Source organism: Palaemon carinicauda, chromosome 45 (assembly GCF_036898095.1).
Source record: "Palaemon carinicauda isolate YSFRI2023 chromosome 45, ASM3689809v2, whole genome shotgun sequence".
NCBI classification, from domain to species: Eukaryota; Metazoa; Arthropoda; class Malacostraca; order Decapoda; family Palaemonidae; genus Palaemon; species Palaemon carinicauda.
The window spans coordinates 204,672-230,580 of record NC_090769.1 but is presented as its reverse complement, the minus strand read 5'-3'; the positions used below and the strand labels follow the sequence as shown (position 1 = coordinate 230,580).

Genomic DNA, 25,909 nt, shown 5'->3' with positions numbered 1-25,909 from the left:
AGCCTGTTCCCTGTATCATTAAATATGCAACCGTTTATTTCCATTTTCATTTTTAAGTTTATCTTAATGCATTTTATATTTAGCCAGGTAGCTTCTGATGTACAATATCACCTCTCAACTATATATTAATTCATAGCCAATTATGATTAAGTCTTTATAAAAACAATTCTAATTTTATGATTGGTAGCCTAAACTTATGACCAAGCGGAACATAGGTCAACCTCAAATTCATAATATTCTGGCTCTATCTCCTTTTATGATAGACAGGTCCTTACTATACTATTCAATTAGTAAGACTAGCTAAGAATGCGATCGTGAATACTAAAGGTGTCATTAACTTCTTTCCCAGCAATATCCAGCATTAAGGGGTTGGTTACCTGATGCACCCACTCCAATGCCTTTTATCAAAGGCATCCTGTTCAAACAAGCCTCTTCTCTCCATATAATTCTTCACCTTATCTCACCATCTACTTATCTGCCTCCTTATGATCTAAGTCTTCTCCCCTTAACAGGTTCCTCCCTCCACGCCATCTATCATCACATGAACACACCATCTCAGTCGTGACACTTACCACCTCTGTAATCTTTATCAAGCCTGCTATTCCCATGATCCACCTCAGCATTCTCATCTCTGTTTTCTCAAGCTTTGTTTCTTCTTTTTGTCTTAGAGCCCATATTTCTGATCCATACATTAACACTGGTCCTATTACTGTGCTATAAATCTTAACTTTAAGCTTGATTGGCATTTTCTTATTGCATACCACTCCTGCTACCTCCCTCCACTTTCCCCAGGCTGTTTTTATCCAATTTTCCACTGCCAAAGGTAGGGACATTTAAAAGAAAAAAGAAGAAAAAAATACAAGTTCAAGACCGATGATAGTGTCTGGAAAATGTTCAATAAATCCAATTCAAAGGTCGTTCATAAATGGCAGAGGCAAGGGAGACAGTGACAGTGCCCTGGAGACTGACCATATGATCAGAACCCAAGCACCATCCTTACCCAAGCCAGCACTAGGGAGGGCCAGGCAATGGCTGCTGATGACTCAGCCGGTAGACCTATAGGCTTCCCCAAACCTCCCATCCTTAGCTCACATGGGTGGTGAGGCTGCAGACACTACAAGAAACTATCGAGTTTGAGTAGGACTACGTCTCCTGTCCACCACAACCATGGGAATGCACCTCTCAAGTGGTGAAATGTATAAATTGAATCAAGTTGAAAAGAACAAATGATCATATAGTGAATTCAATAAATTTCAAAACTTTATATTTGGAATTGACGAGACTGGCAGAAAATATGGATAATTGATGCTAAAAACATCATAAATTGCAGCAATATAAATATTCAATCCGTTGGTAATAAGATAATTCAGATTAGACAATTGATAAATGAGAAATGTTTTGACATACTAACGATATCAGAAACATGGCTAAATGACTTCGACAAGGCTAAATCACTGAAATGACCCCCAATACACATGCTTTCTTTCACATTCTAAGAGAGGGCAATATAGGTTGGGGGTATTTGGGCTTTTCGTAATCAAAGGCTATTCTAATCTCCAGATGATAAAAAGAATTAGCATAACAAGGTTTGAATATATGGAAATAAACTTCACACAAAAACAAAAATATCTATCGTAATAGTTTACAAACCCCTAAGAGCAAATATAAATATCTCTTTTTGAGGAGTTCAGTATGCTCATTGAGATGACTGACATGGAAAAAAACTAAATTAGTAATTTGTGGAGATATCTGTGTGAATAAATGCCACATCAGTATGGAATGTTTAAGCCTTTAGTGAGTTATTGAAATTATATCAATTGGTTAATAATGTTGATTGCAACAACTTTGACTGAGCACAGGTTGCATTTAGTAACTTTAGTTTTAAATGATGGAATGAAAAATATTATATCAAATATTAATATGGAAGAGAAGTGCAATATTTCCCCAGTACACAAGCTTATAATTTTTAGATTAGCTTTACATAAGCATACTTTTAAAGAAAATAGGTTTTAGAAATATATGAACTTTCTCTCCTTGTGTATTTAATAAGTTACAAAACAAATAAATGTTATCAGTATTCCCTGTGGTTACGATAACCAACGTTTATATGGCTAAATGTGTTAATTGCTTTATAGCTGTACTGTATATACTATATGGTAAATAAAAATGAATGTAATAACATGTGCATAATTAAACATAATTAAGTGAAAGAAGGAAGTTGAGAGTTAATGTGGGTAAGAGTAAGGTTATGAGGTGTACGAGAAGGGAAGGTGGTGCGAGGTTCAATATCATGTTGAATGGACAGTTACTTGAAGAAGTAGATTGTTTAAATACTTCGGGTCTGTTGTTGCAGCAAATGGTGGAGTGGAAGCAGATGTACATCAGAGAGTGAATGAAGGATGCAAAGTGTTGGGAGCAGTGAAGGAAGTGATAAAGAATAGAGGGTTAGGCATGAATGTAAAGAGAGTTGTGTATGAGAAAGTGATTGTAACAATTGTAATGTATGGATTGTTGTTGGAAATGAAAGTGATGGAGACACAGAAATTGAATGTGTTTGAGATTAAGTGTCTGAGGAGTATGGCTGGTGTAACTCGAGTAGATAGGGTTAGGAACGAAGTAGTGAGGGTGAGAATGGGTGTAAGAAATTATGTAGGTGCTAGAGTGGATATGAATGTGTTGAGGTGGTTTGGCCATGTTGAGAGAATGGAAAATGGCTCTGCTAAAGAAGGTGATGAATGCAAGAGTTGATGGGAGAAGTACAAGAGAGAGGCCAAGGTTTGGGTGGATGTATGGAGTGAAGAAAGTTCTGGGTGATAGGAGGATAGATGTGAGAGAGGCAAGAGAGCCTGCTAGAAATAGGAATGAATGGCGAGCGATTGTGATGCAGTTCTGGTAGGCCCTGCTGCTTTCTCTAGTCGCCTTGGATGACCGCGGAGGTAGCAGCAGTAGGGGATTCAGCTTATGAAACTTCATCTATGGCGGATAATGGGGGAGGGTGGGCTGTGGCACCCTAGCAGTACCAGCCGAACTCAGTTGAGTCCCTCTTCGGGCTGGGAGGAGCGTAGAGTGGAAAAATCCCCTTTTTTTTATTTGTTTGATGTCAGCTACCCCCAAAAATTGGGGGAAGTGTCTTGGTATATAGATAGATAGATAGATAATTAAGCATCCTATTCTAGGATGAATTATTTATCAATCTTGAATGTAAATTGTACATTAAAACTAATATCTTATTTCATTTACAGCTTTTTGCCTAATTTTAAGTGTTAGTTAGGTATTTTAAAATCTGATATGCACCACCTCTTGATTTAATTAGTTTTAATCAATTATTGTATATGCCAGATAGTTAGGATTTATTTGCAGGTATATTCCCATGTAGCTGCAAGATTACTCCTTGTATTCTTTATAGTCACTATTCAAGACTTCTACTTTAACAGAAATTAATCAATGATTTTCACATCTGACATGGCCTCTCAATTTCAGGTACGCCTAAAAGTCCCACACATCTCCACCTTCATCTGTTTGAATACATAGGACATGAGCAATCACCCAGTTGAAACAGTCTGCATTCATTGGTTCACCCAAACACATCTGTGTTACATGTAATCACCTGAAGACTTTCGGTAACATTGTTGCACTCAGGGTCTTTGCAACCCTCTAGATTGTTCTGTTAGTCTAAAAGACAGTACAGTATTGTTATTTTGTAGCAAAAGCAATAAAGATAGTTCATTCATTTTTATGTGTTTCAGTCCAAGAACATACCAATAACTAGAACTACAGTACCCAGGGTCATATTGTTGAAATTTTTTAAAGTGTCCTTTTATGAAAAGAATTTCCAATCTCAACCTTTATAGGGTATAGATCAATGTTTAATTTGGTACTCAAGGATCTGGGATTCAAAATCTACTTTCAGGTATTGTAATTGATATATTTATACCTGTCATGTTAGGCTCTCGATAATTAGGTTGGGGTTGTCATTTTGCATTTGTAGTAGGTTCAATTTTTAATCTTTGGAAAACCTTCACTTATAAATTTAACAGCAAACACATTATAACCTCCAAGCACTATCTTTTAAGGTGTACTGGATGTTAAGTTGATTATCTTTTGCTTTCATTCAGTTAAATTGTTAAAACTAAGAGTTATTTACATCTTCTTTAATCGATTCCACTTATTAAAATTGGTTGAATTTCCACATGAGAATAGTGGTCCTTGTCCATTAAGAAATATTCAGTATATTTTGAACAATGGACATCGCAGATGGTGAAAAAAAAATGACTTTGTGAAGTTAGAATGTCAATTCGTCTCCTGTCCAAAGGGCTGTGTCATTTCTTGTAGATTTGGGCTTAGGAACTCGGCAAGTTTAGATCCCAATCTCTTATAAACACTGAAGATTAAGGTTCTAGACATTAGGAGTAAACTTTAATCTTTTAATTTCAGCAGTTTCCTTTAAAGAGAATTTAAGTCAGTTCAATAACAAACCAGTTTTATATAACATGGACATTGTCTCGAGAAATCCTGACTCTTTTATTGAGATTATTGACTTCTAGGTCCTATAGTGGCTGCTGCTTTAGCCATCAAAGTTTTTTTTTAAAATGCAATTACGTTATGATTTCTTTTAAGATATTTCAAATATAGTTAGAAAAACAATCTAGAGCCCCATTAGCAAACTATTTTTGAGATGATTCCCAATAAATTCTTGACATATTAAGTCTAGAATTCTTATTAGATTATACATTTCAAACTTTGTTGACCTATTGCACTTAACTCATATTTCACCTTCTACAGTGCGTGGTAAGCCTGCAATATGAACACAGGAGGTTCATAGAAATGAAGAGAATCTTAAGAACAAAATTTCATATTTCTACAGCATACTTACCCAATGTTCATATACATGCCTACCTGTCCCCATCCTGACTTGTGATGTCCAAAGAATAGGGTATTCTTTCAAATTTGAAACTAAAGAATAGGCAATTCTTAGCATACTACTTACCATTAGCCGCTAAATTATCGTTAGGTTACTGGGGGGCCTGCATCTTTTAAAAGTTAGGAAAATGGGATATATTTAATAAAAATTCGGGTGTAAACATCAATACAATAAGTTTCTGGAAAAGCAATAGAGTATTATCATCAGGCGAGTATAAATGAAAAAATCAAAATTATTTTTCTTAACAAAAAGATTTTTCTCTTTTTATCAAGGAAAGCTCTTTAGTGTATTACATATTAAATAAGTTCACATCTATGTAATAATAATATTCTATGAAAATTACACACCAGACAAACTGAAATGAAATTTTTTCTTTACTGCAGTTTGCTTGTCAAAAGTTCATGACTATGTTAACATTAACCATTTTTTCTGACCTCGTGGTTCTGGTTACAGGGTTTCATTCTATATTTTTAAATTTTGATAACCAGCGCTGAACATATTATGAGGTCTTATGTTGCGATATCTTTATAACTTTTTTTATATAAAAGTTTATGCAGTAAATGTGTGTATAAAATCTGCTTAAAGCATAGTGCTTTTCCAACTATGGTTGTAGCTTAGCTAGTAATAATAATGATAATGAAAAAATAATACAAAATATTGTGGGTAATACTGAATGAAACGGAACAAGAGTATAAAGAATAAACCGACTGAAATGAACACTAAAATTTGTAAATAAGACATGAAAAGATAAAGGAATTGAAAATAGAAAAGTTTGAAAATGGGAAAAACCTTTATAGCCTTTGGCATTAAATAAAAGTGATGAGAGAATATAATTCAAAATACTGTACTGATTAATAGGGAATAATGAACGTACAGTAGTAAGCAGACTGAAAGAAATGTCAGAATTTGTGAATAACAGAAATGAAAAGGAAAAAAAAAAGGTTAAGGGAGAAACACTTTAGCCTTTGGGCTAACATTCCCTTATTGGAGAAACACTTTACACCAGCTTACTCCACGGAACGATGATACACCAACACGCAGTTTGAAAAATCTGCCCTGTGGTTCCAGTTTAGAGGCTGCACTTAGGTGATTTATCAGTATACATTTCTTATATAATGGTATCAAAAGTTCAGCAGCATACAGTATAATCCAATCAGTGGCTAAGTAGGGTTTACTCTATGTGGATAATCGAAACGGCAAAAAACCAGGGTCATCTGTAGTTTCTTCAGCATTGTTTTGGGAGTTCGATCTCCAAGACCGAGCTCTTAACTTTCCATATACCCTTTATAACATAACCTTTCCATTGAATGAGAGGCTAAGATTTGCAGTTGGAAAACAGGGATGACTGCGAACAGCCATGCCCCCTACAAGATGATCTACAGCCAGTTTGGCCATAAACCTACCACTTTTTTCCTTGCATTTAAGAAAATCCTACTTTGTTTCCATGATTAACACAAAGCTAACAATCAACTCTTTGAGCTGAAAAGAAAGAGAAAAAGATCAAACTGCTTTGGATAGGATGTAACAATAAATTTGTACTCATTGCGACTGAAACCAGTGAAGTCTTTGCCAGAAAAGTAGGTGGGACTACTCAGCCACACTAAGCACCTATAGTTGACTCCTTTATTAACAAATTATGCTCCAGCTAATAGCCAGACCTACTGTAGTATAGTACAGTACACATTTGGTTTGTAAATGATTGGCCTAACAGATAAGCCAAAGTAGGCTGAACTTAAGTTTACCATGTGCTGTTGTGAACAAAATTAATACAGACAAAAATAATCTATATAATTTATTCATTTTATATACTTTGATTCAAGCATTAAAACAAACAGCAATTCATATAATGAACTTCATATGCTGTATACAGTAATAATGATCCAATACATAATTGATTATGATTTTCTGCAACACTCTATGGTGCCACAGTCACTTCTTCAAGAAGATTTTTACAATTATCCTCTAAATCTTGTGCTAATGTCATGATAGTGGTTGCGTCAGTGCTCTGCTGAAGCCGTTTCATCTGCTGGCCAAGAAAAACACGCAATGATGTAGTATGAACGGGATCTTCTTGTGCTACCGCTTGGCGTCTTAGAACGTGTTCCGTTTCAAGTTCATAAACCTCGGGAGAGCCAAGTCGCCCACCATTTACAACCTTTGGAAAAAATCAATAATTACATAAGTCCTTTACTAAAATGGTAAAAAAAATTCTAGCACATTCATCAAGCTTCATAATAAAAGAAAGAACTCATGGTCCTCTTATAAGAATTCAGTGTACAATAGCAATACTTGTTCTGAGTAGTTAGGTTTATTTAATTTATAGTATAATCTATAAACAAGATTCTATACAGATTTGAATTTAAAAAGTCAAATATTTATCTAAATATGTATTGAAGTCACTCTTATTTTTCAAAGATTAAATTACATTAGTGAAAATACATTCATATTTCCATTATCAATATGAATTTGATTATAATAGTTGAACTTACATTTACTATAAATAAAACTTTAAACTAAATATCTATTGAGCATTTTCTTTACATTATAACACAATTACACTTACAAGCTTATCCTCAGTAGAATCTTCCATTGTAACATCAAAAACTACTTCAGAAACAGCAGTGACGGCAGCAGGCCAAACTTTTAATACTGGACGCCAGCCAGACCCACAAAGGTAAGCTAACCCAAGACCACAGAGTTTCCTTCGTTCCTCGGGCGAAACGAGGGATAATTTTTCCGACCATATGCTGACAATCTGTTCTAGAACCACATCTGGGGCCTTTGACTGGTCAGCAGCAGTCTAAACAAGGAGAAAGGTCAGTGAGTTTATTTTAATTTTTCAAATCTATACTAATATATAGACAACTAAATTGCAAACAACTTATAGAGAAAATTTCACAGTTAACTTTACCTGATTAACTGCCCACGTAAATATGTGTTCCGCGTAAAGGACAAGTCGTGCAACAACAGACAGGTACATAGACATCACCATGGGGTACTGATCTCCATCAGAGACGACCTTCATGACACTTGGAAGGAGAGGTTGGATAAGGGTTGAGCCTTCAACAGGCTGTACTCTAAGCATCATTTCAACTGATCGCAACACAAGTACCACGCCTTCACTTTTCATATCTTTTAGCATTGAATTGAAGCATTCAATCAAACGACTTCCATATCTGCAAAACACAGAGAAATAATAAGATTTTAAAAATAACTGGATATACTGTATATACAGTAAATACAGTATATATACAAGATGAAAAAAATACAAAGAATTCAGAATTTTCCATGAAAATATAACAAAATACAGCACTTCATACTTAGTGAAGAACTGCTGAGGACACAGCAATGTATACGCTGTTGTGATTTGTAAGCAGAGTCGAAGATTTTCAGTGGACAATTCCAGAAGGGACAACATATTGTCATAGAGCTGGAGGAGAGACTCGTGTGGATGTGCAGTGTTTTCAAGAGTTGTTAACCACAGCATCAGTCCATCCTCAAGTAAATAAACATGACAATCCTCACGTACATCGGTTGATATACGAATGATGTTGATCAAAAAGTCATGGAGGCCTTCACTCTCACGCTGTGAAAATAAGAAAACAAACTATAGGGTGACAGCAATAAATATTGGATGCATTGCTGAAGCTTAAATTGGGCTTTGTAAAACAAATGTGTAATATATACACTTACTACTACACGAATAAGATTTATACTCAACCATCTAGCCAATTATATTGATTCTAAATTGAATGATGAAATAAAGTAGAAAAGACTGAAGTTAGGCAGTCGGCTAGGAAGACAGAAAAAGGAACAAACAAAAACTATAAAAGATACAAAATCATGAAAGAGCAAAACGAATTAAAACTACAATAGTGCCTTTAGCAATAAAAGCATATTAGATCGTAAGCTATGCACCACATTACGGTATTATCATTAGGTAGTTTAACTAAACCAACTAATCAAAAGGACAGTCCTTTGAAAACTAGTACATATACATCTGTGGGACTACTTCCAAGTACTTTGTAGTTTACCTAACTATACAAACCTGTCCTTTGATAAGAGTATGATTTCAGCAAAGCTGGAACGGCCATTAAACTATTTTAACGAGTGGTTGTAATTGCTGGTGGATGAAGGGTAAGTCCCACTCACCCAACAGTCAACAAAGCTCCCACTATTGACTTTAAATCGAAGACTTGAAGGGTGGGTGAGACAGGATATGTAACTTGAAGGACTCGGGTATGCATAGTTAGGAAAAATACTAATTACCTTAATCATTTGTGATTTGTTCCTACACAAATACATACCATTTTCCTTTAGTCTCTTTAAAAAGGAGTTTAAGTCCCTAAACCCAAAACTGGCCCATTAACTTTCCTGGGATTGCCAAAGCACTTGATCTTGTAATGACCTGATTATGATGGTCCAGCACTTTGCTGCAGTAGAGGGGCTTGAGTGTCTCAATGATGGGCTGGGCAATGGCGGTGGGGTAGTTTATCCACCCTGGCAGGCTCAACCATACCGCTAAGGCCAGTTCTGAGAGCCCAGACCAAGACTGGACCCCCCTATAGGCCTTCTCCTTTATTTAAGATAGGCAAAGGCTAGGAGAAGGAAAACTCCAAAATCAAACCAAACAAGACCCCAACGGCGGAGCTTCCCAGCACCGGTGGAAGAGGGCAATGCCTGTCGGGCAGGCAACAAGGCGGGCCTTGACATAACAAGAACCCGGCAGCCCGATGCAACCAACATCGGAGAAGCCGCCTGTCTCATATGTCTTGAGCCGCGGTGAAAACGGTGTGGGCCAAGTGTGTGTGCGTGGCCGTTGCAAAGCCACGACCACCCAAAACAATATACCCAGCTACTGGCATTCTGTCGTTTATCAGACATAAGCACCCACCCCATTGATAGGAGGCTGATGGCTAACGACAGAACCCAATACTCGGACACGAGTGGGCGCCGACGACGACATAGGTGGTAGGCAAGGTTCATATCCATACAGTACCAGGTGACTACAGGTAGATGGTTATGGCAGAGGATATGATGTCAAAGTATAGTTAGTCATGAGAAATGGGTTTGCAAACACTCCAATTATCTCCTTGTTAGAGAGGATAGGGGAGATACTTGTTAAGAAAGATTGTCTATAAAGAAAAGTTACTCAAGTTGCTCGAAACAGAGGCTTACCAGCATTTAGTGTCCAGTATAACACATAACGGCATGACTGCCATACGCCAAAGGAGAGGGAAGAAGGAAGTTGAAAAAGTCCAGTCATTCTTACCTCTCATTCTGAGATCAAGACAAAACTGAAAACTTGAACGAGATGCTTTTTTCCAGTGGAGCTAGGTTCGCTACACGGCCTGTTGAGCCTCCACCACTGGACGAAAGTTAAAGATAGAGTATTCAGATCTTCCCAGACTGTATCAAGTTTATGTTTTAAAGACCGTTCATGATTGGCAGAGGTAAGCAACAGTGACAATGCTGTAAACACTGATCATATATACATATGATCAGTGCCCAAGCCCCCTCTCCACCCAGTTAGGACAGGCAAGGGCCAGGCAATGGGTGTTGATGACTCAACAGGTAGGCATATTAGCTCTCCAAACATCCCATCCTTGGCTCACAAGGATGCTGAGGTTGCAGACACTACAAGAAACTAACAAGTTTGAGTGGGACTCAAAAACCAATCTGACATTGCCAGGTAGGGACATTTCCAATAGGCCACCAATGTTATGTAGTTAATTCTATGTCTTGCCTTTTCTATAATAAGGCTGAACACCTCAGTATTCGAGAAGTTGTATTCCAGCTATGACCATTGTGGAATGAACTTCCCAACTTCAGAATTCAAACTTGCAGTGAATATTTTTATGTTGAACATGATGACACAAATCTCCCTTCATTGTTTATATATGAAAGATTTATTTTAACATTGTTACTGATCTTGAAGATATTTTACTTTTTTGTTCATTAGTTTTCTTATAGTCTATTCATTTCCTTAACTCCTTTCCTCACTAGGCTAGTTTTCCCGGTGAGAACCCTAGGGTTTATAGCATCCTGCTTTTCCAACTATGGTTGTAGCTTAGCTAGTAGTAGTAGTAGTAGTAGTAATAATAATAATAATATTAATAATAATAATAATAATAATAGTTATAATAATAATATTGACAATAATAATAATAATAATAGTGGGCAGGGAAGGTTGTGTGTCATTTTCAGACTCCTGCCTTCAAGACCTGACCCACTGACATATTCTTCCTGAGAGCTAAGCTAAACCTCATACCTGTAACTTCGTGTAATTGAACCAGAGATGGTTCTCCCATTCCATCATTGGTTGCAGGATAAGAATGTCTGATTATTTTATGGGCCCAAAACAAAATTGATGTTCTTGGAGACTATTTTCTTGCCAGTGCTAAAAAAAAAGTTTTTCTGGTGCTCTGGTATGAAGCTTAATGAATTCTCTAAAGGTAGTGTTATAGTGACCTCATACGGCAGAAAAGAAAGTCATCCTGATCTCCACTAGTCACTTCTTGTAGGCAAGAGATGGAAGAGGACTCACACCTGGAATCATTAACGACTGGGTTCTGGGTCTTGGCTATCAACTCCGACAAAGGTGAATTTTTTCTTCCCTCTTTTGGTATGACTTGTTATATACTAAGTGCCCTGCCGCTAGCCTACTTGCTTCACCAAGGCCAGTAAGAAGACTATCTTGAGGGTCATATAACTATCTGACACCAATCTCAAGAACTCGTACATGGCTAGCTTGAGAGACCTGAAGATTTGAGTGGTCCCATTTCAGTTGTTTCAGTTCTCTGGGAGGGCAAGACTTCTCAAAGCTCCCGAGCCTAGAAAATTTGTACATTGAGGAAAGGTCTTAGCCCATCAGTCTGAGTACCTGGTTAAAGGCCAAGAGATAGCCTTTCATCGTGGAGATTGAGTGGAGGTTCTCTCAAAGACAGTAGACAAGGAAATCGGCAATCAATTACAGAGAGGCTCTGACAGAGGAAGTATCCCTTCAAAAACTAACAATCACAGAAAGATGGTCCACTTCTGGTAAGGAGCTGAAGAGGATCTTCGCAGGTGGGTAGAGACCAGTAATATATGTTTACACTTTTATGAGCTAAGAGTTTTTTATTTCATTTTAGAAGTTATCAAAATAACAAAAACAAAATAAATAGGTACCTGGTAAGGAAGTCGACTTGAACAATTACTCTGCCTTTTAAGTACGTCTTCCTTACGGAGCCTCGCGATCCTCTTAGGATGCTGATCGACCCCTAGGATCTGAAGTATCAAGGGTTGCAACCCATACAACAGGACCTCATCAAACCCCTAATCTAGGCGCTCTCAAGAAATGACTTTGACCACCCGCCAAATCAACCAGGATGCGAAAGGCTTCTTAGCCTTCCGGACAACCCAAAAAAACAACAATAAAAACATTTCAAGAGAAAGATTAAAAGGGTATGGAATTAGGGAATTGTAGTGGTTGAGCCCTCACCCACTACTGCACTCGCTGCTACGAATGGTCCCAGTGTGTAGCAGTCCTCGTAAAGAGACTGGACATCCTTTAGATAAAAAGACGCAAACACTGACTTGCTTCTCCAATAGGTTGCGTCCATTATACTTCGCAGAGATCTATTTTGCTTAAAGGCCACGGAAGTTGCGACAGCTCTAACTTCGTGTGTCCTCACCTTAAGCAATGCTTGGTCTTCCTCACTCAGATGTGAATGAGCTTCTCGTATTAACAGTCTGATAAAGTAGGATAAAGCATTCTTTGACATAGGCAAAGATGGTTTCTTAACTGAACACCATAAAGCTTCAGATTGGCCTCGTAAAGGCTTAGTTCGCTTTAAATAGAACTTAAGAGCTCTCACAGGGCATAAGACTCTTTCTAGTTCATTGCCTACAATATTCGATAAGCTGGGAATATCGAACAATTTCGGCCAAGGTCGAGAAGGCAGCTCATTTTTGGCTAGAAAACCAAGTTGTAGCGAACATGTAGCTTTTTCTGACGAAAATCCGATGTTCTTGCTGAAGGCATGAATCTCACTGACTCTTTTAGCTGTGGCTAAGCATACCAGGAAAAGTGTCTTTAAAGTGAGATCTTTCAGGGAGGCTGATTGTAGCGGCTCAAACCTGTCTGACATGAGGAATCTTAGTACCACGTCTAAATTCCAACCAGGTGTAACCAAACGATGCTCCTTCGTGGTCTCAAAAGACTTAAGGAGGTCCTGAAGATCTTTATTGTTGGAAAGATCTAAGCCTCTATGCCGGAAGACCGATGCCAACATGCTTCTGTAGCCCTTGATAGTGGGAGCTGAAAGGGATCGTCCTTTTCTCAGGTATAAGAGAAAGTCAGCTATTTGAGCTACAGAGGTACTGGTCGAGGATACAGAGACTGACTTGCACCAGTTTCGGAAGACTTCCCACTTCGATTGGTAGACTCTAAGGGTGGATGCTCTCCTTGCTCTAGCAATCGCACTGGCTGCCTCCTTCGAAAAGCCTCTAGCTCTCGAGAGTCTTTCGATAGTCTGAAGGCAGTCAGACGAAGAGCGTGGAGGCTTTGGTGTACCTTCTTTACGTGTGGCTGACGTAGAAGGTCCACCCTTAGAGGAAGACTTCTGGGAACGTCTACTAGCCCTCGAAGTACCTCGGTGAACCATTCTCTCGCGGGCCAGAGGGGAGCAACTAGCGTCAACCTTGTCCCTTCGTGAGAGGCGAACTTCTGCAGTACCTTGTTGACAATCTTGAACGGTGGGAATGCGTATAGATCTAGATGTGACCAATCTAGGAGAAAGGCATCTATATGTATTGCTGCTGGGTCTGGGACTGGTGAGCAATATATTGGGAGCCTCTTGGTCAGCGAGGTTGCAAAGAGATCTATGGTTGGTTGGCCCCAAGTGGCCCAAAGTCTCTTGCATACATCCTTGTGGAGGGTCCATTCTGTTGGAATTACTTGCCCTTTCCGACTGAGACAATCTGCCATGACATTCAAGTTGCCTTGGATGAACCTCGTTACTAGGGAGATGTCTTGACCTTTTGACCAGATGAGCAGGTCCCTTGCGATCTCGTACAACGTCAGTGAGTGGGTCCCTCCTTGCTTGGAGATGTACGCCAAGGCAGTGGTGTTGTCCGAGTTCACTTCCACCACTTTGCCTCGAAGGAGAGACCTGAAGCTTTTCAAGGCCAGATGTACTGCCAGCAGCTCCTTGCAGTTGATATGCATGATCCTTTGACTCGAGTTCCACAGTCCTGAACATTCCCGACCGTCTAATGTCGCGCCCCAGCCTACGTCCGATGCGTCTGAGAAGAGAACGTGGTTGGGAGTCTGAACAGCCAGGGGAAGACCCTCTCTTAGGTTGATACTGTCCTTCCACCAAGTCAGACAAGACTTCATCTTTTCGGAAATGGGGATCGAGACCGCTTCTAGCGTCTTGTCCTTTTTCCAGTGAAAAGCTAGATGGTATTGAAGAGGACGGAGGTGTAGTCTTCCTAATGACACAAATTGTTCCAGGGATGATAGCGTCCCTACCAGACTCATCCACTGCCTGACTGAGCAGTGTTCCTTCTTCAGCATGTTCTGAATGCATAACTGGGCTTGGCTTATTCTGGGGGCCGACGGAAAAGCCCGAAAAGCTAGACTGTGAATCTCCATCCCTAAATACACAATAGTTTGGGATGGGACCAGTTGCGACTTTTCCATATTGACAAGGAGACCCAATTCCTTGGTCAGATCTAGAGTCCACTTTAGATCCTTCAGACAGCGACGACTGGAAGAGGCTCTGAGAAGCCAGTCGTCCAAATAAAGGGAGGCTCGGATGTCCGATAAATGGAGGAATTTGGCTACATTCCTCATCAGCCTCGTAAACACGAGAGGAGCTGTGCTTAGGCCAAAGCACAGGGCCTGAAACTGGTAGACCACCTTTTCGAAAACGAATCTCAGAAAAGGTTGGGAGTCCGGGTGGATGGGGACGTGGAAGTAGGCGTCCCTTAGGTCTAATGAGACCATCCAGTCTTCCCTTCTGACCGCTGCTAAGACTGACTTTGTGGTCTCCATGGAGAACGTCTGCTTTGTGACAAAGACATTCAGAGCACTGACGTCTAGCACCGGCCTCCACCCTCCTGTCTTCTTTGAAACCAAGAAGAGGCGGTTGTAGAATCTCGGGGATTGAAGGTCGAGGCTTTGACCACCGCTCCCTTCTCTAGTAAAAGAGACACTTCCCGTTTCAAGGCTCGTCTCTTGTCTTCCTCTCTGTACTTGGGAGAGAGATCGATGGGAGAAGTTGCTAGAGGGGGTTTCCGTACAAAAGGGATCTTGTACCCCTCTCTGAGCAACTTCACAGATTGTGCATCTGCGCCTCTCTTCTCCCAGGTCTGCCAGAAGTTCTTGAGTCTGGCTCCCACTGCTGTCTGAAGATGCGGGCAGTCAGACTCTGCCCTTATAGGACTTGGATCCTTTCTTCTTCCCTCGTTTCCCTTCGGCACGAGCACCTCCTCTGCTGGAGGCTCTGCCACGAAAGGGCGGAATAAAACGAGACGCTGGAGTGTCCATCCTTGGTCTAGCTGACAAGGTAGGCAAAGGGGGAGCTTTGCGAGCTGAGGACGCAACAAGATCGTGAGTGTCCTTCTGCACTAACGAAGCGGCTATTTCCTTAATCAGGACTTCTGGAAAAAGGCACTTGGAAAGAGGAGCAAAGAGAAGCTCAGATCTCTGGCACGGTGTAACTCCAGCAGAAAGGAATGAGCAGAGATTTTCTCGCTTTTTTAGGACTCCGGACACAAATGATGCAGCAAGCTCATTAGACCCATCACGTACGGCCTTGTCCATGCAGGACATAATGAGCAAGGAAGTCTCTTTATCTGTCGAAGAGATCTTCCTGCTTAGGGCTCCTAGACACCAGTCTAAGAAGTTAAAAACTTCGAAGGCCCTAAAGATTCCTTTCAAAAGGTGGTCCAGGTCCGAAGATGACCAACATATCTTTGAGCGTCTCATGGCAAGGCGGCGGGGAGAGTCTACAAGACTTGAGAAGTCGCCCTGGGCAGAGGCAGGAACTCCCAAGCCGAGAACTTCTCCCGTGGCATACCAGACGCTCGATCTAGAAGAGAGTCTAGCAGGGGGAAAAGCAAAGGCTGTCTTCCCTAAACTCTTCTTGGACTGCAACCATTCTCCTATCACCCGCAAAGCTCTCTTGGACGAGCGTGCGAGGACGAGTCTAGTAAAGGCAGGAGTGGTAGACGGCATGCCTAAAACAAACTCTGAAGGCGGAGAACGAGGAGCCACAGAAACAAACTGGTCAGGAAACAGCTCTTTGAAAATGGCCAAAACTTTTCTAAAGTCCAAAGAGGGTTGAGTAGACTTAGGCTCGTCCAATTCTGATTGTGGTTCATCTATATGTGCAGCAACATCATCATCAGAAAGTTCCTCATCCGACAACTGATGAGGAAACGGCAACGGAGTGGGTGACGGCTGGTTCGCTGAGTCCGGTCGCACTGGTGCATGCGTGACTGAGCCGGACGCAACGTCATGGAACTGCTGCCCAGTCTGTGAGCTGGCAACAACCATGGTAGCGCGGGGACGCACAGCGTCTACTCCAGACTGTCTAGACTGATGTGGGTGCGCAGTGGAAACCAGACTGGGTTGCGGAGGTTGACGCACCGCGTCAAAACAAAGCAACTCTGACGGTTGTTGAACATCCAGAACGTCAACGGCAACCTCCATGCGTCGCTTAACGTCAACATGCGGCTGGCAGATCACACTGGAACGCATGGGTGGAGGAACTCTCTCAACTGGTGTGCGTGAGAAGGTTACCTCAGCGTCCACAGGACGCACAACCGATCGCGTGGAGGGTTGTAGGCTAGGTACTGCACTAGCTGGTACGGCAGCAACCTTCTCCGCACGAAAGTCCTGCATCAGAGACGTAAGTTTAGACTGCATGTCTTGCAGTAGAGACCACTTAGGGTCTACGGGAGCAGGTGCGGCGACAGACGGTGTTACTGTCTGAAGCGGTACCGCTTTGCCTCTCTTAGGCGGTGAGCAGTCATCGGATGACGGCAACGAGTCCGAACTGACCCAGTGGCTACAACCGGGCCGTTGGACTTGTGCTGAAGGGACCGATTTACGTTTTAACGGTCGCGAGACCTTGGTCCAAAGTTTCTTGCGAGAAACACCTTCAGAAGACGAGGTATAAATGGGCTCTCTCGTCTTAGTTAGGTAGGAGCGATCTTGGGTAGATACGCCCGATACCACGGAGGGAACGTCTGTTCGCTGATTAAAGCCTCTCGAACCCATGCGTCGTACGACATTGCTTCTCCCCTGGACTTGGGAGCTTGCAAGAGGTCCCGGACTAGGAGGATGACAGGCACGAACAGACGAACCCTCAAGCGCAACACTGTCCACAACACTATCACTTGGCACTTTAGCACTTCCCACTGCACTTTGGAACTTAAGCTCCTTCACATCCGCCATGAGCTGATTACGGTCACTAGCAAGGGACTCAACTCTCTCACCCAGAGCCTGGATGGCACGCATCATATCAGCCATCGATGGTTCCTGAGTGCCAGGAGGGGGGGTTAGGAGCAACCACTACAGGGGAAGGAATAGGTTGTGGGGCATGAGGAGAGGATATATCAATAGAACGAGAAGAACTTCTCCTAACTCTATCTCTCTCTAGCCTACGTGTGTACTTTTGAAATTCGATAAAATCGAATTCCGAAAGGCCAACGCACTCCTCACACCGATCTTCCAATTGACAGGTTTTATCCCGACAATTGGAACAAACAGTGTGAGGGTCGATAGAAGCCTTCGGAAGACGCATAGAACAGTCCCTAGCATTGCATTTCCTAAATTTGGGGACTTGTGAAGGGTCAGCCATTTTGAATTGGTCAAGGGAAATTCCAAAAAACGATCAAAAAGTCATCAACAAAGAATCCGTTATCAAAAAGAGTTCAAGGATTTGTGTGAAGAAAAACCCTGCACAGCGAAAGCTCAAAACTAGAATATAGTACTTCACCAATTAGATGTGAAAAACTCCAGTTTAGCAACAGCGAGTAAAGTACGTCTTGTCGACACCTCGACAGAGAGAAAATTGAGTCTTTGTTTACATTGAGAGCTGGGTATCTGGTCGACAGATGGCGCTGTTGGGCACACCCGCAACCTGTGTAGCGATCGCTGGCGAGTTTTTCCGTAGAGTTGTCTGTCGAGCAACAGAGTTGCAGCTATATAATCACCGGCTAAGTTAAATATTGAAAATTAAGGCTGTTAGAGCAATTTAAAAAAATATACTGCAAAATAAGCTTGAAAAAAAATAACCCCTGGGGTTAAGGGTTGGAAATTTCCAAATAGCCTGGGGGTAAAAGGGTTAAAGGATGATGGTTTGTATTTGGGTAGAAACATTGATAATATAAAATTATCAACATTATTGCTATTTTCAATAATACACTGCTACTAAGTTGCATACATATGGACCTTTTTATATATTGTATGTCTTTTGACGAGGGGATGATCATCTTATTTTCTTACAACATATGGTGTATAAGAAAAAATATTGAAATAAAATCCAAAGCACTTGTTTAAGAAAGCAGCTATTATTCAAGTATCATTATTTTAGTAGCAATAATCATTACTGTTAAGTACATATACAATTATGAGTTATGTAATTCTGAAATGACATAGTACACTAATTCTTGGTATGAAGGTCTTTCGCCTCTAATGGTACATATATTTGCACGATTCTAATTTCATTTCTTTAAATGTAAATTATTTCTTGTAATTAGTCACGTACTATTTGCCTCTAGATCTTATACAGTATAGCATTAAGTTAAAAAAAAAAAAAAAAAAAAAAACAGCAGCAATATCCTAAATAAAATAAAACTATCACTCACAATAGTTTGATATGAAAATGGACACCAAAAAAAACTTACCATTAGACCAGTTACCATGTGAACTAATGTTGTAAGGATAGCACAGCGCAACATGTTGTGGTCTACGGATTCCTTCCAAAGACCTGGCAAATACTGGGCAAGGGGGGCAGCATGGGGTTGGATTCCAACTCCTACTACCTCAATCATGAATGACATTACATGCAACACCTGTGAAAGGATGATATTTATTAAATCAGCAAAATTTCAGTTTTCATAATAAAGTATGTTTTCTCATGAAAGCCTATTAATAATATAGTCGTCATTTGCTATCCAAACATCCTCATACACATTCATTCTTGTTTTGCAAAGGACAAAATAATATGAAATTTCATTTGGAACAAAATTATGAATTCTGAGATAGAAAAAAAATATGAAGAAAATAGTAAAATAAGCTGTGTGTGTATTACATATTACTTAAATATGGACAAACTAACTTGTAAAGCAGTTTTACTAGATAAAATATTACTGTACTTGACATGAAACTCTCACATCCACAACTTTCATTTATCAGATTAAATCACCAAGCAGTGCTGTATATCAACAAAACATAACAAATTACCTGCATTTTAGTATCACACTCATGGGCTTCTTTCAGAAGATTGAAAAGCAAACCAAATATAGTTGGTAAGTAAGGCATAAACTGTTGTGGGTCGAACTCAAAATCATCAACCGAATGCATCAGAGTCATGGCAGCACTGAGTCTCACAACAAAGTCCTCCTCAGCAGACAGCAGGTGAATGCACGCTTCGTATAAAGTTGGCCGATGCTCTGGAGAAAACTTCACGCTTGTCCACTGGCCAATCAACCATATGACACGCCGCCGAATTATGCGATAATTTGAGTCTTTCACTTTTAGCTCATTAATCAAGGAAGATGTAAACCACTGATCAAAGTCAATATCATCGAAAAGTTCAAAAGCCGCTAAGCCAACTGCATTATACACTGCATCTTTTTGGAGTATGCCATGATAGTCCCTTGGGTCTACTGGACTGTGGGATGACCTTACCATTTCCATCAAAACAGGTGTTAAAGCATTACGATATTCGTGGAAGAGAGAGACAAACAACGTTTCAGTGCACGGTCTCAGACTATATTTCCATGATTCCCCTCCTTCCACATCCATACAGAATCCTTCAGGATCAGAATCCCATACTTCTAAATCACTCTGCGTGAGAAGGAAATAATGGGAAATTAGCTTATGACACATCCCTGCCAATACGGAATTGTCAAAGAACTCTGACTTGATCCTAAAGGCTTCCAAAGTTTGGGGATCTTTGGTATCTTCCACAACCTTACATGGCTTATATTCTGGACACAACAGGATAGCTTTAATCAAATTCAAACACTGGACTGTAAACCTTTCAAACAGAAGTCCATCCCCAGCAGAGGTGAAAACATAAAATGCTGTTAATTCAAGGCTGGGTTTTATGAATTGCAAATATGAAAAGGGAAAATTTTCCAACATGTCCAGCAAAACTTTGGTTAAAAGCACAACATATTTTTCAGATATTGTTTTCACATGGTCATTACTTTCATGCTGCTTTCTAAAGGTTAAAAGAATCTTGATGCGGTCAAAAACAGACTCAAGCAGAGTAATGGCATCCCGACTTTCATGGGGCTTCTTAAAACCATGAATTAGCAGTTTGCGCAAGATCTTGAGAGCAAGGTGTGAACGTTCAAGAAATGGTACCATGACTTCCATGTTTTGTCCAGCAGCTGCTAAAAAAGCTTCTGTCTGTGACTGCCATAATTCAAGGAGGAATGTAAACATCTGACTTGTCAATTCCTGGAAAATTTTTGAAAATATAAAAATCTCTTCCTGAAATCTTAAATCTCTTAGTACAATAAACAGTAATTTACATATAACATTAAAGTATATCAACATTCTGGATGGTGAAACTAAAAATATGTAATTGAAATAACTAATTTTTGTTTATGATTTTTTAAAAATTAATAACAACCTTTACTCGTTTTTCTATGCAACTACAAAGATGAAACCTTACTTGAAATGTTCGTCTGTCAGCAGCCAACCTCTTCGATGCAAGCTGCTTAATAACATGGTGTAGAGTAAGAAGTGTTCTATGCTGTACAAGCTGGTCATTACTTTTCACAGCTTCAAACAAAGCTGGAAGTAAATCTGGCCACTCTCTTGGACAATCAACTCTGGCAATCTTTGCTATAAGAACAGCCAACTGGGTGGCTACCTGTGGTATTGGTTCTCTAAGGTTATGAAGTAATCCACATCGAATTCGAGCCTAAAATAAACAATGAAAAATATACATATATTAGGAAAGATTGTTCAATTTACTGAGTAATCTGCAGTTTAACATGGAGAATATTAAAATTGACCAGAACAGAGAATTTATTTTTAAAAATGACAAGGTTCCATAAATGTATGAGGTTAATGTATAATCTACTCTTGTACTATAAGGAAAAAGAATTTCCTGTAATTTGAAAAGTATTTATAGAATTAAAAAGCTATTCATTTCATCATGACTTGACCATATTTCCAGACTCAAACATTTGCATAAAAAAAGTCGTCTTTCAAAAAGAGCAACTGCCACTTATTGTATATATGCCAGGTTGTCCCAAACACCCTCTTTGTTATTTGTGTGTGTGTGTATTCCTGGACAAAGTTCTACTTGAATTCCTCCAGTAAGATCATCTTGTCCATACAGTATTTCGTACTCTTTGTGCATTCTTGATAGAACATTTTTAGCTCTTAATTTTTTCAGTGACATATAGTAGTGAATGTGTAACTCTAGCAAATTGCTGGTTTTGTCATCACCAGTTCTACCTATAATTAATGTCGGCTTACTTTCTTTGCTTGCTTTATTTTCTAATTTCTAGATTGTAACTTTTTGGATAAGGTATTTTTGTACTGTAACACACAAAAATGTATTCACAAGTTAGCACCTAAAAAAGGTTCTGTTACACTTTCTGTGAGAAGCGCTAATTAAATTTCATTAAACTGTACTTATTTTTCATGTTGGGTTTCTCTTTAACAAAGGCAGAAACTTCAGAGAATAGACAAACTACACTTTAGGACCTGAAAGACTGATCAACCACTTCAAGGACATGAGTATACATGGACAATATGACTACATAGACAAGACCTCTACCTAGTATTAAATGACTTGTCAAGGTACCATACATACATATACCAAGGCACTTCCCCCGATTTTGGGGGTAGCCGACATCAACAAATGAAACAAAACAAAAAAGGGGACCTCTACTCTCTACGTTCCTTTTAGCCTAACCAGGGACTCAACCGAGTTCAGCTGGTACTGCTAGGGTGCCACAGCCCACCCTCCCACATTATCCACCACAGATGAAGCTTCATAATGCTGAATCCCCTACTGCTGCTACCTCCGCGGTCATCTAAGGCATCGGAGGAAGCAGAAGGGCCTACTGTAACTGCGTCACAATCGCTCGCCATTCATTCCTATTTCTAGCACGCTCTCTTGCCTCTCTCACATCTATCCTCCTATCACCCAGAGCTTCCTTCACTCCATCCATCCACCCAAACCTTGGCCTTCCTCTTGTACTTCTCCCATCAACTCTTGCATTCACCACCTTCTTTAGCAGACAGCCATTTTCCATTCTCTCAACATGGCCAAACCACCTAAACACATTCATATCCACTCTAGCTGCTAACTCATTTCTTACACCGGTTCTCACTCTCACAACTTCGTTCCTAACCCTACCTACTCAAGATACACCAGCCATACTCCTTAGACACTTCATCTCAAACACATTCAATTTCTGTTTCTCCATCACTTTCATTCCCCACAACTCCGATCCATACATCACAGTTGGTACAATCACTTTCTCATATAGAACTCTCTTTACAATACAACCCTTTAAATATATCTTGTCTACTGAACATCACCAATTACCTTTATGTACGATCTGTCGCATAATTAGCACACTGAGGGATGGTCATCTGTAAGCATGTCATTCCTTCAGGACATTGTAATAAACATTCAAACATCCACCAATCAAGCGGGCTCTACTATAGATTTTAATGTAGAGTAACTATTTTAACACTTACCAGCATGGAGTATTTTCTGGTATCTCCTGTTCCCATTTACCAATCACCAGGTCTTCAAGAACACAATTGTTTTGATTAAGAAAATAAAGCCTTGGATAAATAGGAATGCACTAACAGTCAAGGTGGGACAGGCAAGTGTTGGTCATCAGTATTCAATCCCCCATCAACTTTATAATCTTTGAAATATATTATTGGGATTTTAATCTTCTAAATCCAAACATTTAGGAATAGTGTGTATTTGCATATTTTCCTCTGAAAGATGTATATAAATAGAAGAAATTATACCCAATGGGGATGTTAATAATGGAAGAGCATGTTTTATCAGTAGCAGGTTATGCAATAACTCTCTATCTACCTCCTCTCATTTATCTCTTATGCATGTTCAAGAAAAGTAGAAAAGTAGTCGTCAAAATTATGGCCATACACACCTTGTTAGATGATGCTTACATTTTTAATAACCTTTTTTTCTGGGTTTACTACTGCTTAAGGTATCCCAATGCATTAAATGAACATATTTCTTTGATTTATAGTCTGCAAATACTCTCCTTGACTCACTCACTGGACACATTAAACCACTAGGCTCTTTAACTTCTCTTCCTCCCACCTGAACTGGCCACAATCTAATTGATGAAGTTGTGATGAAACAATCCAAGTCTTAAAAACATAACCCTAACTATTCCATACAATCTTCTCTATCATACACTGTTTTCCCTCCTACCAAGCTTTTTGTCTCTCATTTACATTGTCCACCTAAACATTGAAGTGAGAAGATTGTCCTTACCAATGGGTCTAATGACAACTGTACTGTATGAACAACTGTTCTTTTTCCGTCAAGAGGACTAAAGACCGAGTCTGTGGACAACCAAGACACGATTGATGGATATGAACGAGAAAATTGCAATTATTTTGTGCCAACTCAGCTCCCTCAGTATAAATAAAAAAGTAATACAATTAATCTCAAACTGCTAGTTTACCTGCTCCATGGGACTGCTAGACATATTCATGTTAAGCCACTAGCAATTTTCTGATAAATATACCAGATACCATCCTTTCCATGTCGACTAGAATAAAAAATCTTGCTACAAATCTAATTCTAACAATACACAAATGTAAAAACCAAAATCACATTTACTTTTGTAATAAATACAACTTTATAAAAGGATATTAAGTCATTTTATAAATAAATGCTTCACAGTTAATGTTTAAATATAATTAAATGTAAAAATTTCAAGTGCCTTGAATGAAGTAGCCAAAATCATTAATAATGTACCCTATTATCATAAAACTGAATCAAAATCATACAATTTAAAGAAAAGACATACTCTAGAGACAAAAGAAAAAGGACAATGTTACTGCCCATAGAAAGGAAAAAGTAACATGCATGAAAAATCACCTTTTCTTCTTCATTTATAGCCTTCGGTGCAGTCTTCCGCCAGTATCTGTCAACTCCATTCTTGAAGTAGAGCACACCCAACCAACGAACATTTACTTCCAAAGAGTGCTCCGAAAATATCTGAAGAAAAATTTTAAGGCTCTCATTACTAAAAACCTGCAATTGAACTTCCCTTCAAGCATATATATAAAACAAAATCACAAATTTCAAGTAATTTGTAATTTTCCTAATCATACAAATGAGTCCTTAAGATTTGAACTTCAGAAAAGGTGGAACAGCTATTAAAAGATAATGAGGTAGCAATACCTAGTGACAGGTAGTACAGGAAAACCCCCATCCACCTGTTAGTCCTGAAGACTAGTACTTTTGACTTATGGGATGGGACTTATGGTGTTGTATAGTTAGGAAAATTTCAAATCTCTTTTTAAAATTTGTGATTGATTCCTACACAAATGTAAACCAACGTCCTTTAAGGGTTGTTTCAGCTTCGCTGAATTATACTCTCATTCGTATAAGAATAATATAAAACCGAGTTCCAATTCATAAACATCTTTGGTCTGTGCTGATGTATTCCATGAGAGCTATTATGAGTATTCTATGAAAAAAATAAAGTAAACAGCATAAACTTGATAAATATCAATCGAGTTATAACTACTACATATACATGTGGAACTAACGACAAAAAAGTTATCTCTCATATACTGTACCTCAACAAGTGTGGAGTAAAAGCCTGGTTCAGTTTCCCACTCCTGAAGGCGTTCTTCGGCTGGTCTCAGGACTTCTGCATCCTGACTGGTTGCTAATCTTAGAGTTTCCAATACAAGTTCTTTTCCACCACTCATTTTTGATAATATTCCCCTTGCCCGTAATCAACTAAACTTTTTGACTGGAATGACGTACGAGACGACAATGTCCCCACAGAACTACTTTCCCAGAATTTGTGACACACGTGAAATCTACGGTAAGGATTTTCCTAATAGCTGCTAATGTAACAGTTATGTTGACCTCCTCATCAATGTAACAGGGTGATGGAAAGTTGAGTTCCTGCTTCACTACTAACGTTCCCGGACCAGGAAGTTGGGTCCCGATAACTGCTGACACCAAGGAGTTTAGATAAGCTCCGTGAACTACACAGTTTTCCAACTTTGAATCCCTACTAATGAACTCTTTATCTACATGTATTGGGTTTGTGTCTCCAGAGAGCTCAGCAAACTGCTGGACTTCCTTAAAGGTTATCTTTTTAGTCAAGGTTGCTGTGTCACCAACCTTCCAAGCCAAGGTTTGAGTTTGTCTCTTTCCAAAACTTTGAAGCAGTGGATGAAGCGAATGTATTTTGCGTAATTTGAGGAATAAAGACATAAGTTATAATACAAAAATAAAACAATTGACTTCGAGTACATTCAAACCATCAAAATCACAAAATTAAAAGGTTTCTTTGTCTACTGTATACTTGTATAAAAATATATATGCATGTCCTATATATATATAGCATATATATACTGTAAATTTATAATTAAACAATAATTAAGCAATGTAAATGCGCCCTCTTTAACTTTACATAAAAGGTAACTACTGGAAATAGGTGAAAAAACCTATAAATGTAGTACTTAATTAAAACAGTTACGGTAGGTCAACA

The 25,909-nt window shown here is 39.3% G+C and overlaps 1 protein-coding gene across 1 annotated transcript; it reads right to left on the bottom strand.

The window, feature by feature from the left end:
* Positions 1-6,698: 6,698 nt before the first annotated feature.
* On the bottom strand, positions 6,699-25,123 carry Impbeta11 (importin beta11). Its single transcript, XM_068367303.1, has 9 exons — positions 24,981-25,123; positions 24,274-24,393; positions 20,830-21,081; positions 19,386-20,612; positions 18,827-18,994; positions 8,242-8,507; positions 7,833-8,097; positions 7,485-7,721; positions 6,699-7,076 (listed from the first exon to the last, which is right to left on the bottom strand). The coding sequence occupies exons 1-9, from the start codon at positions 25,113-25,115 to the stop codon at positions 6,837-6,839; spliced, it is 2,910 nt and encodes a 969-aa protein (XP_068223404.1). The 5' UTR covers positions 25,116-25,123; the 3' UTR covers positions 6,699-6,836.
* Between the last annotated feature and the right edge of the window lie 786 nt (positions 25,124-25,909).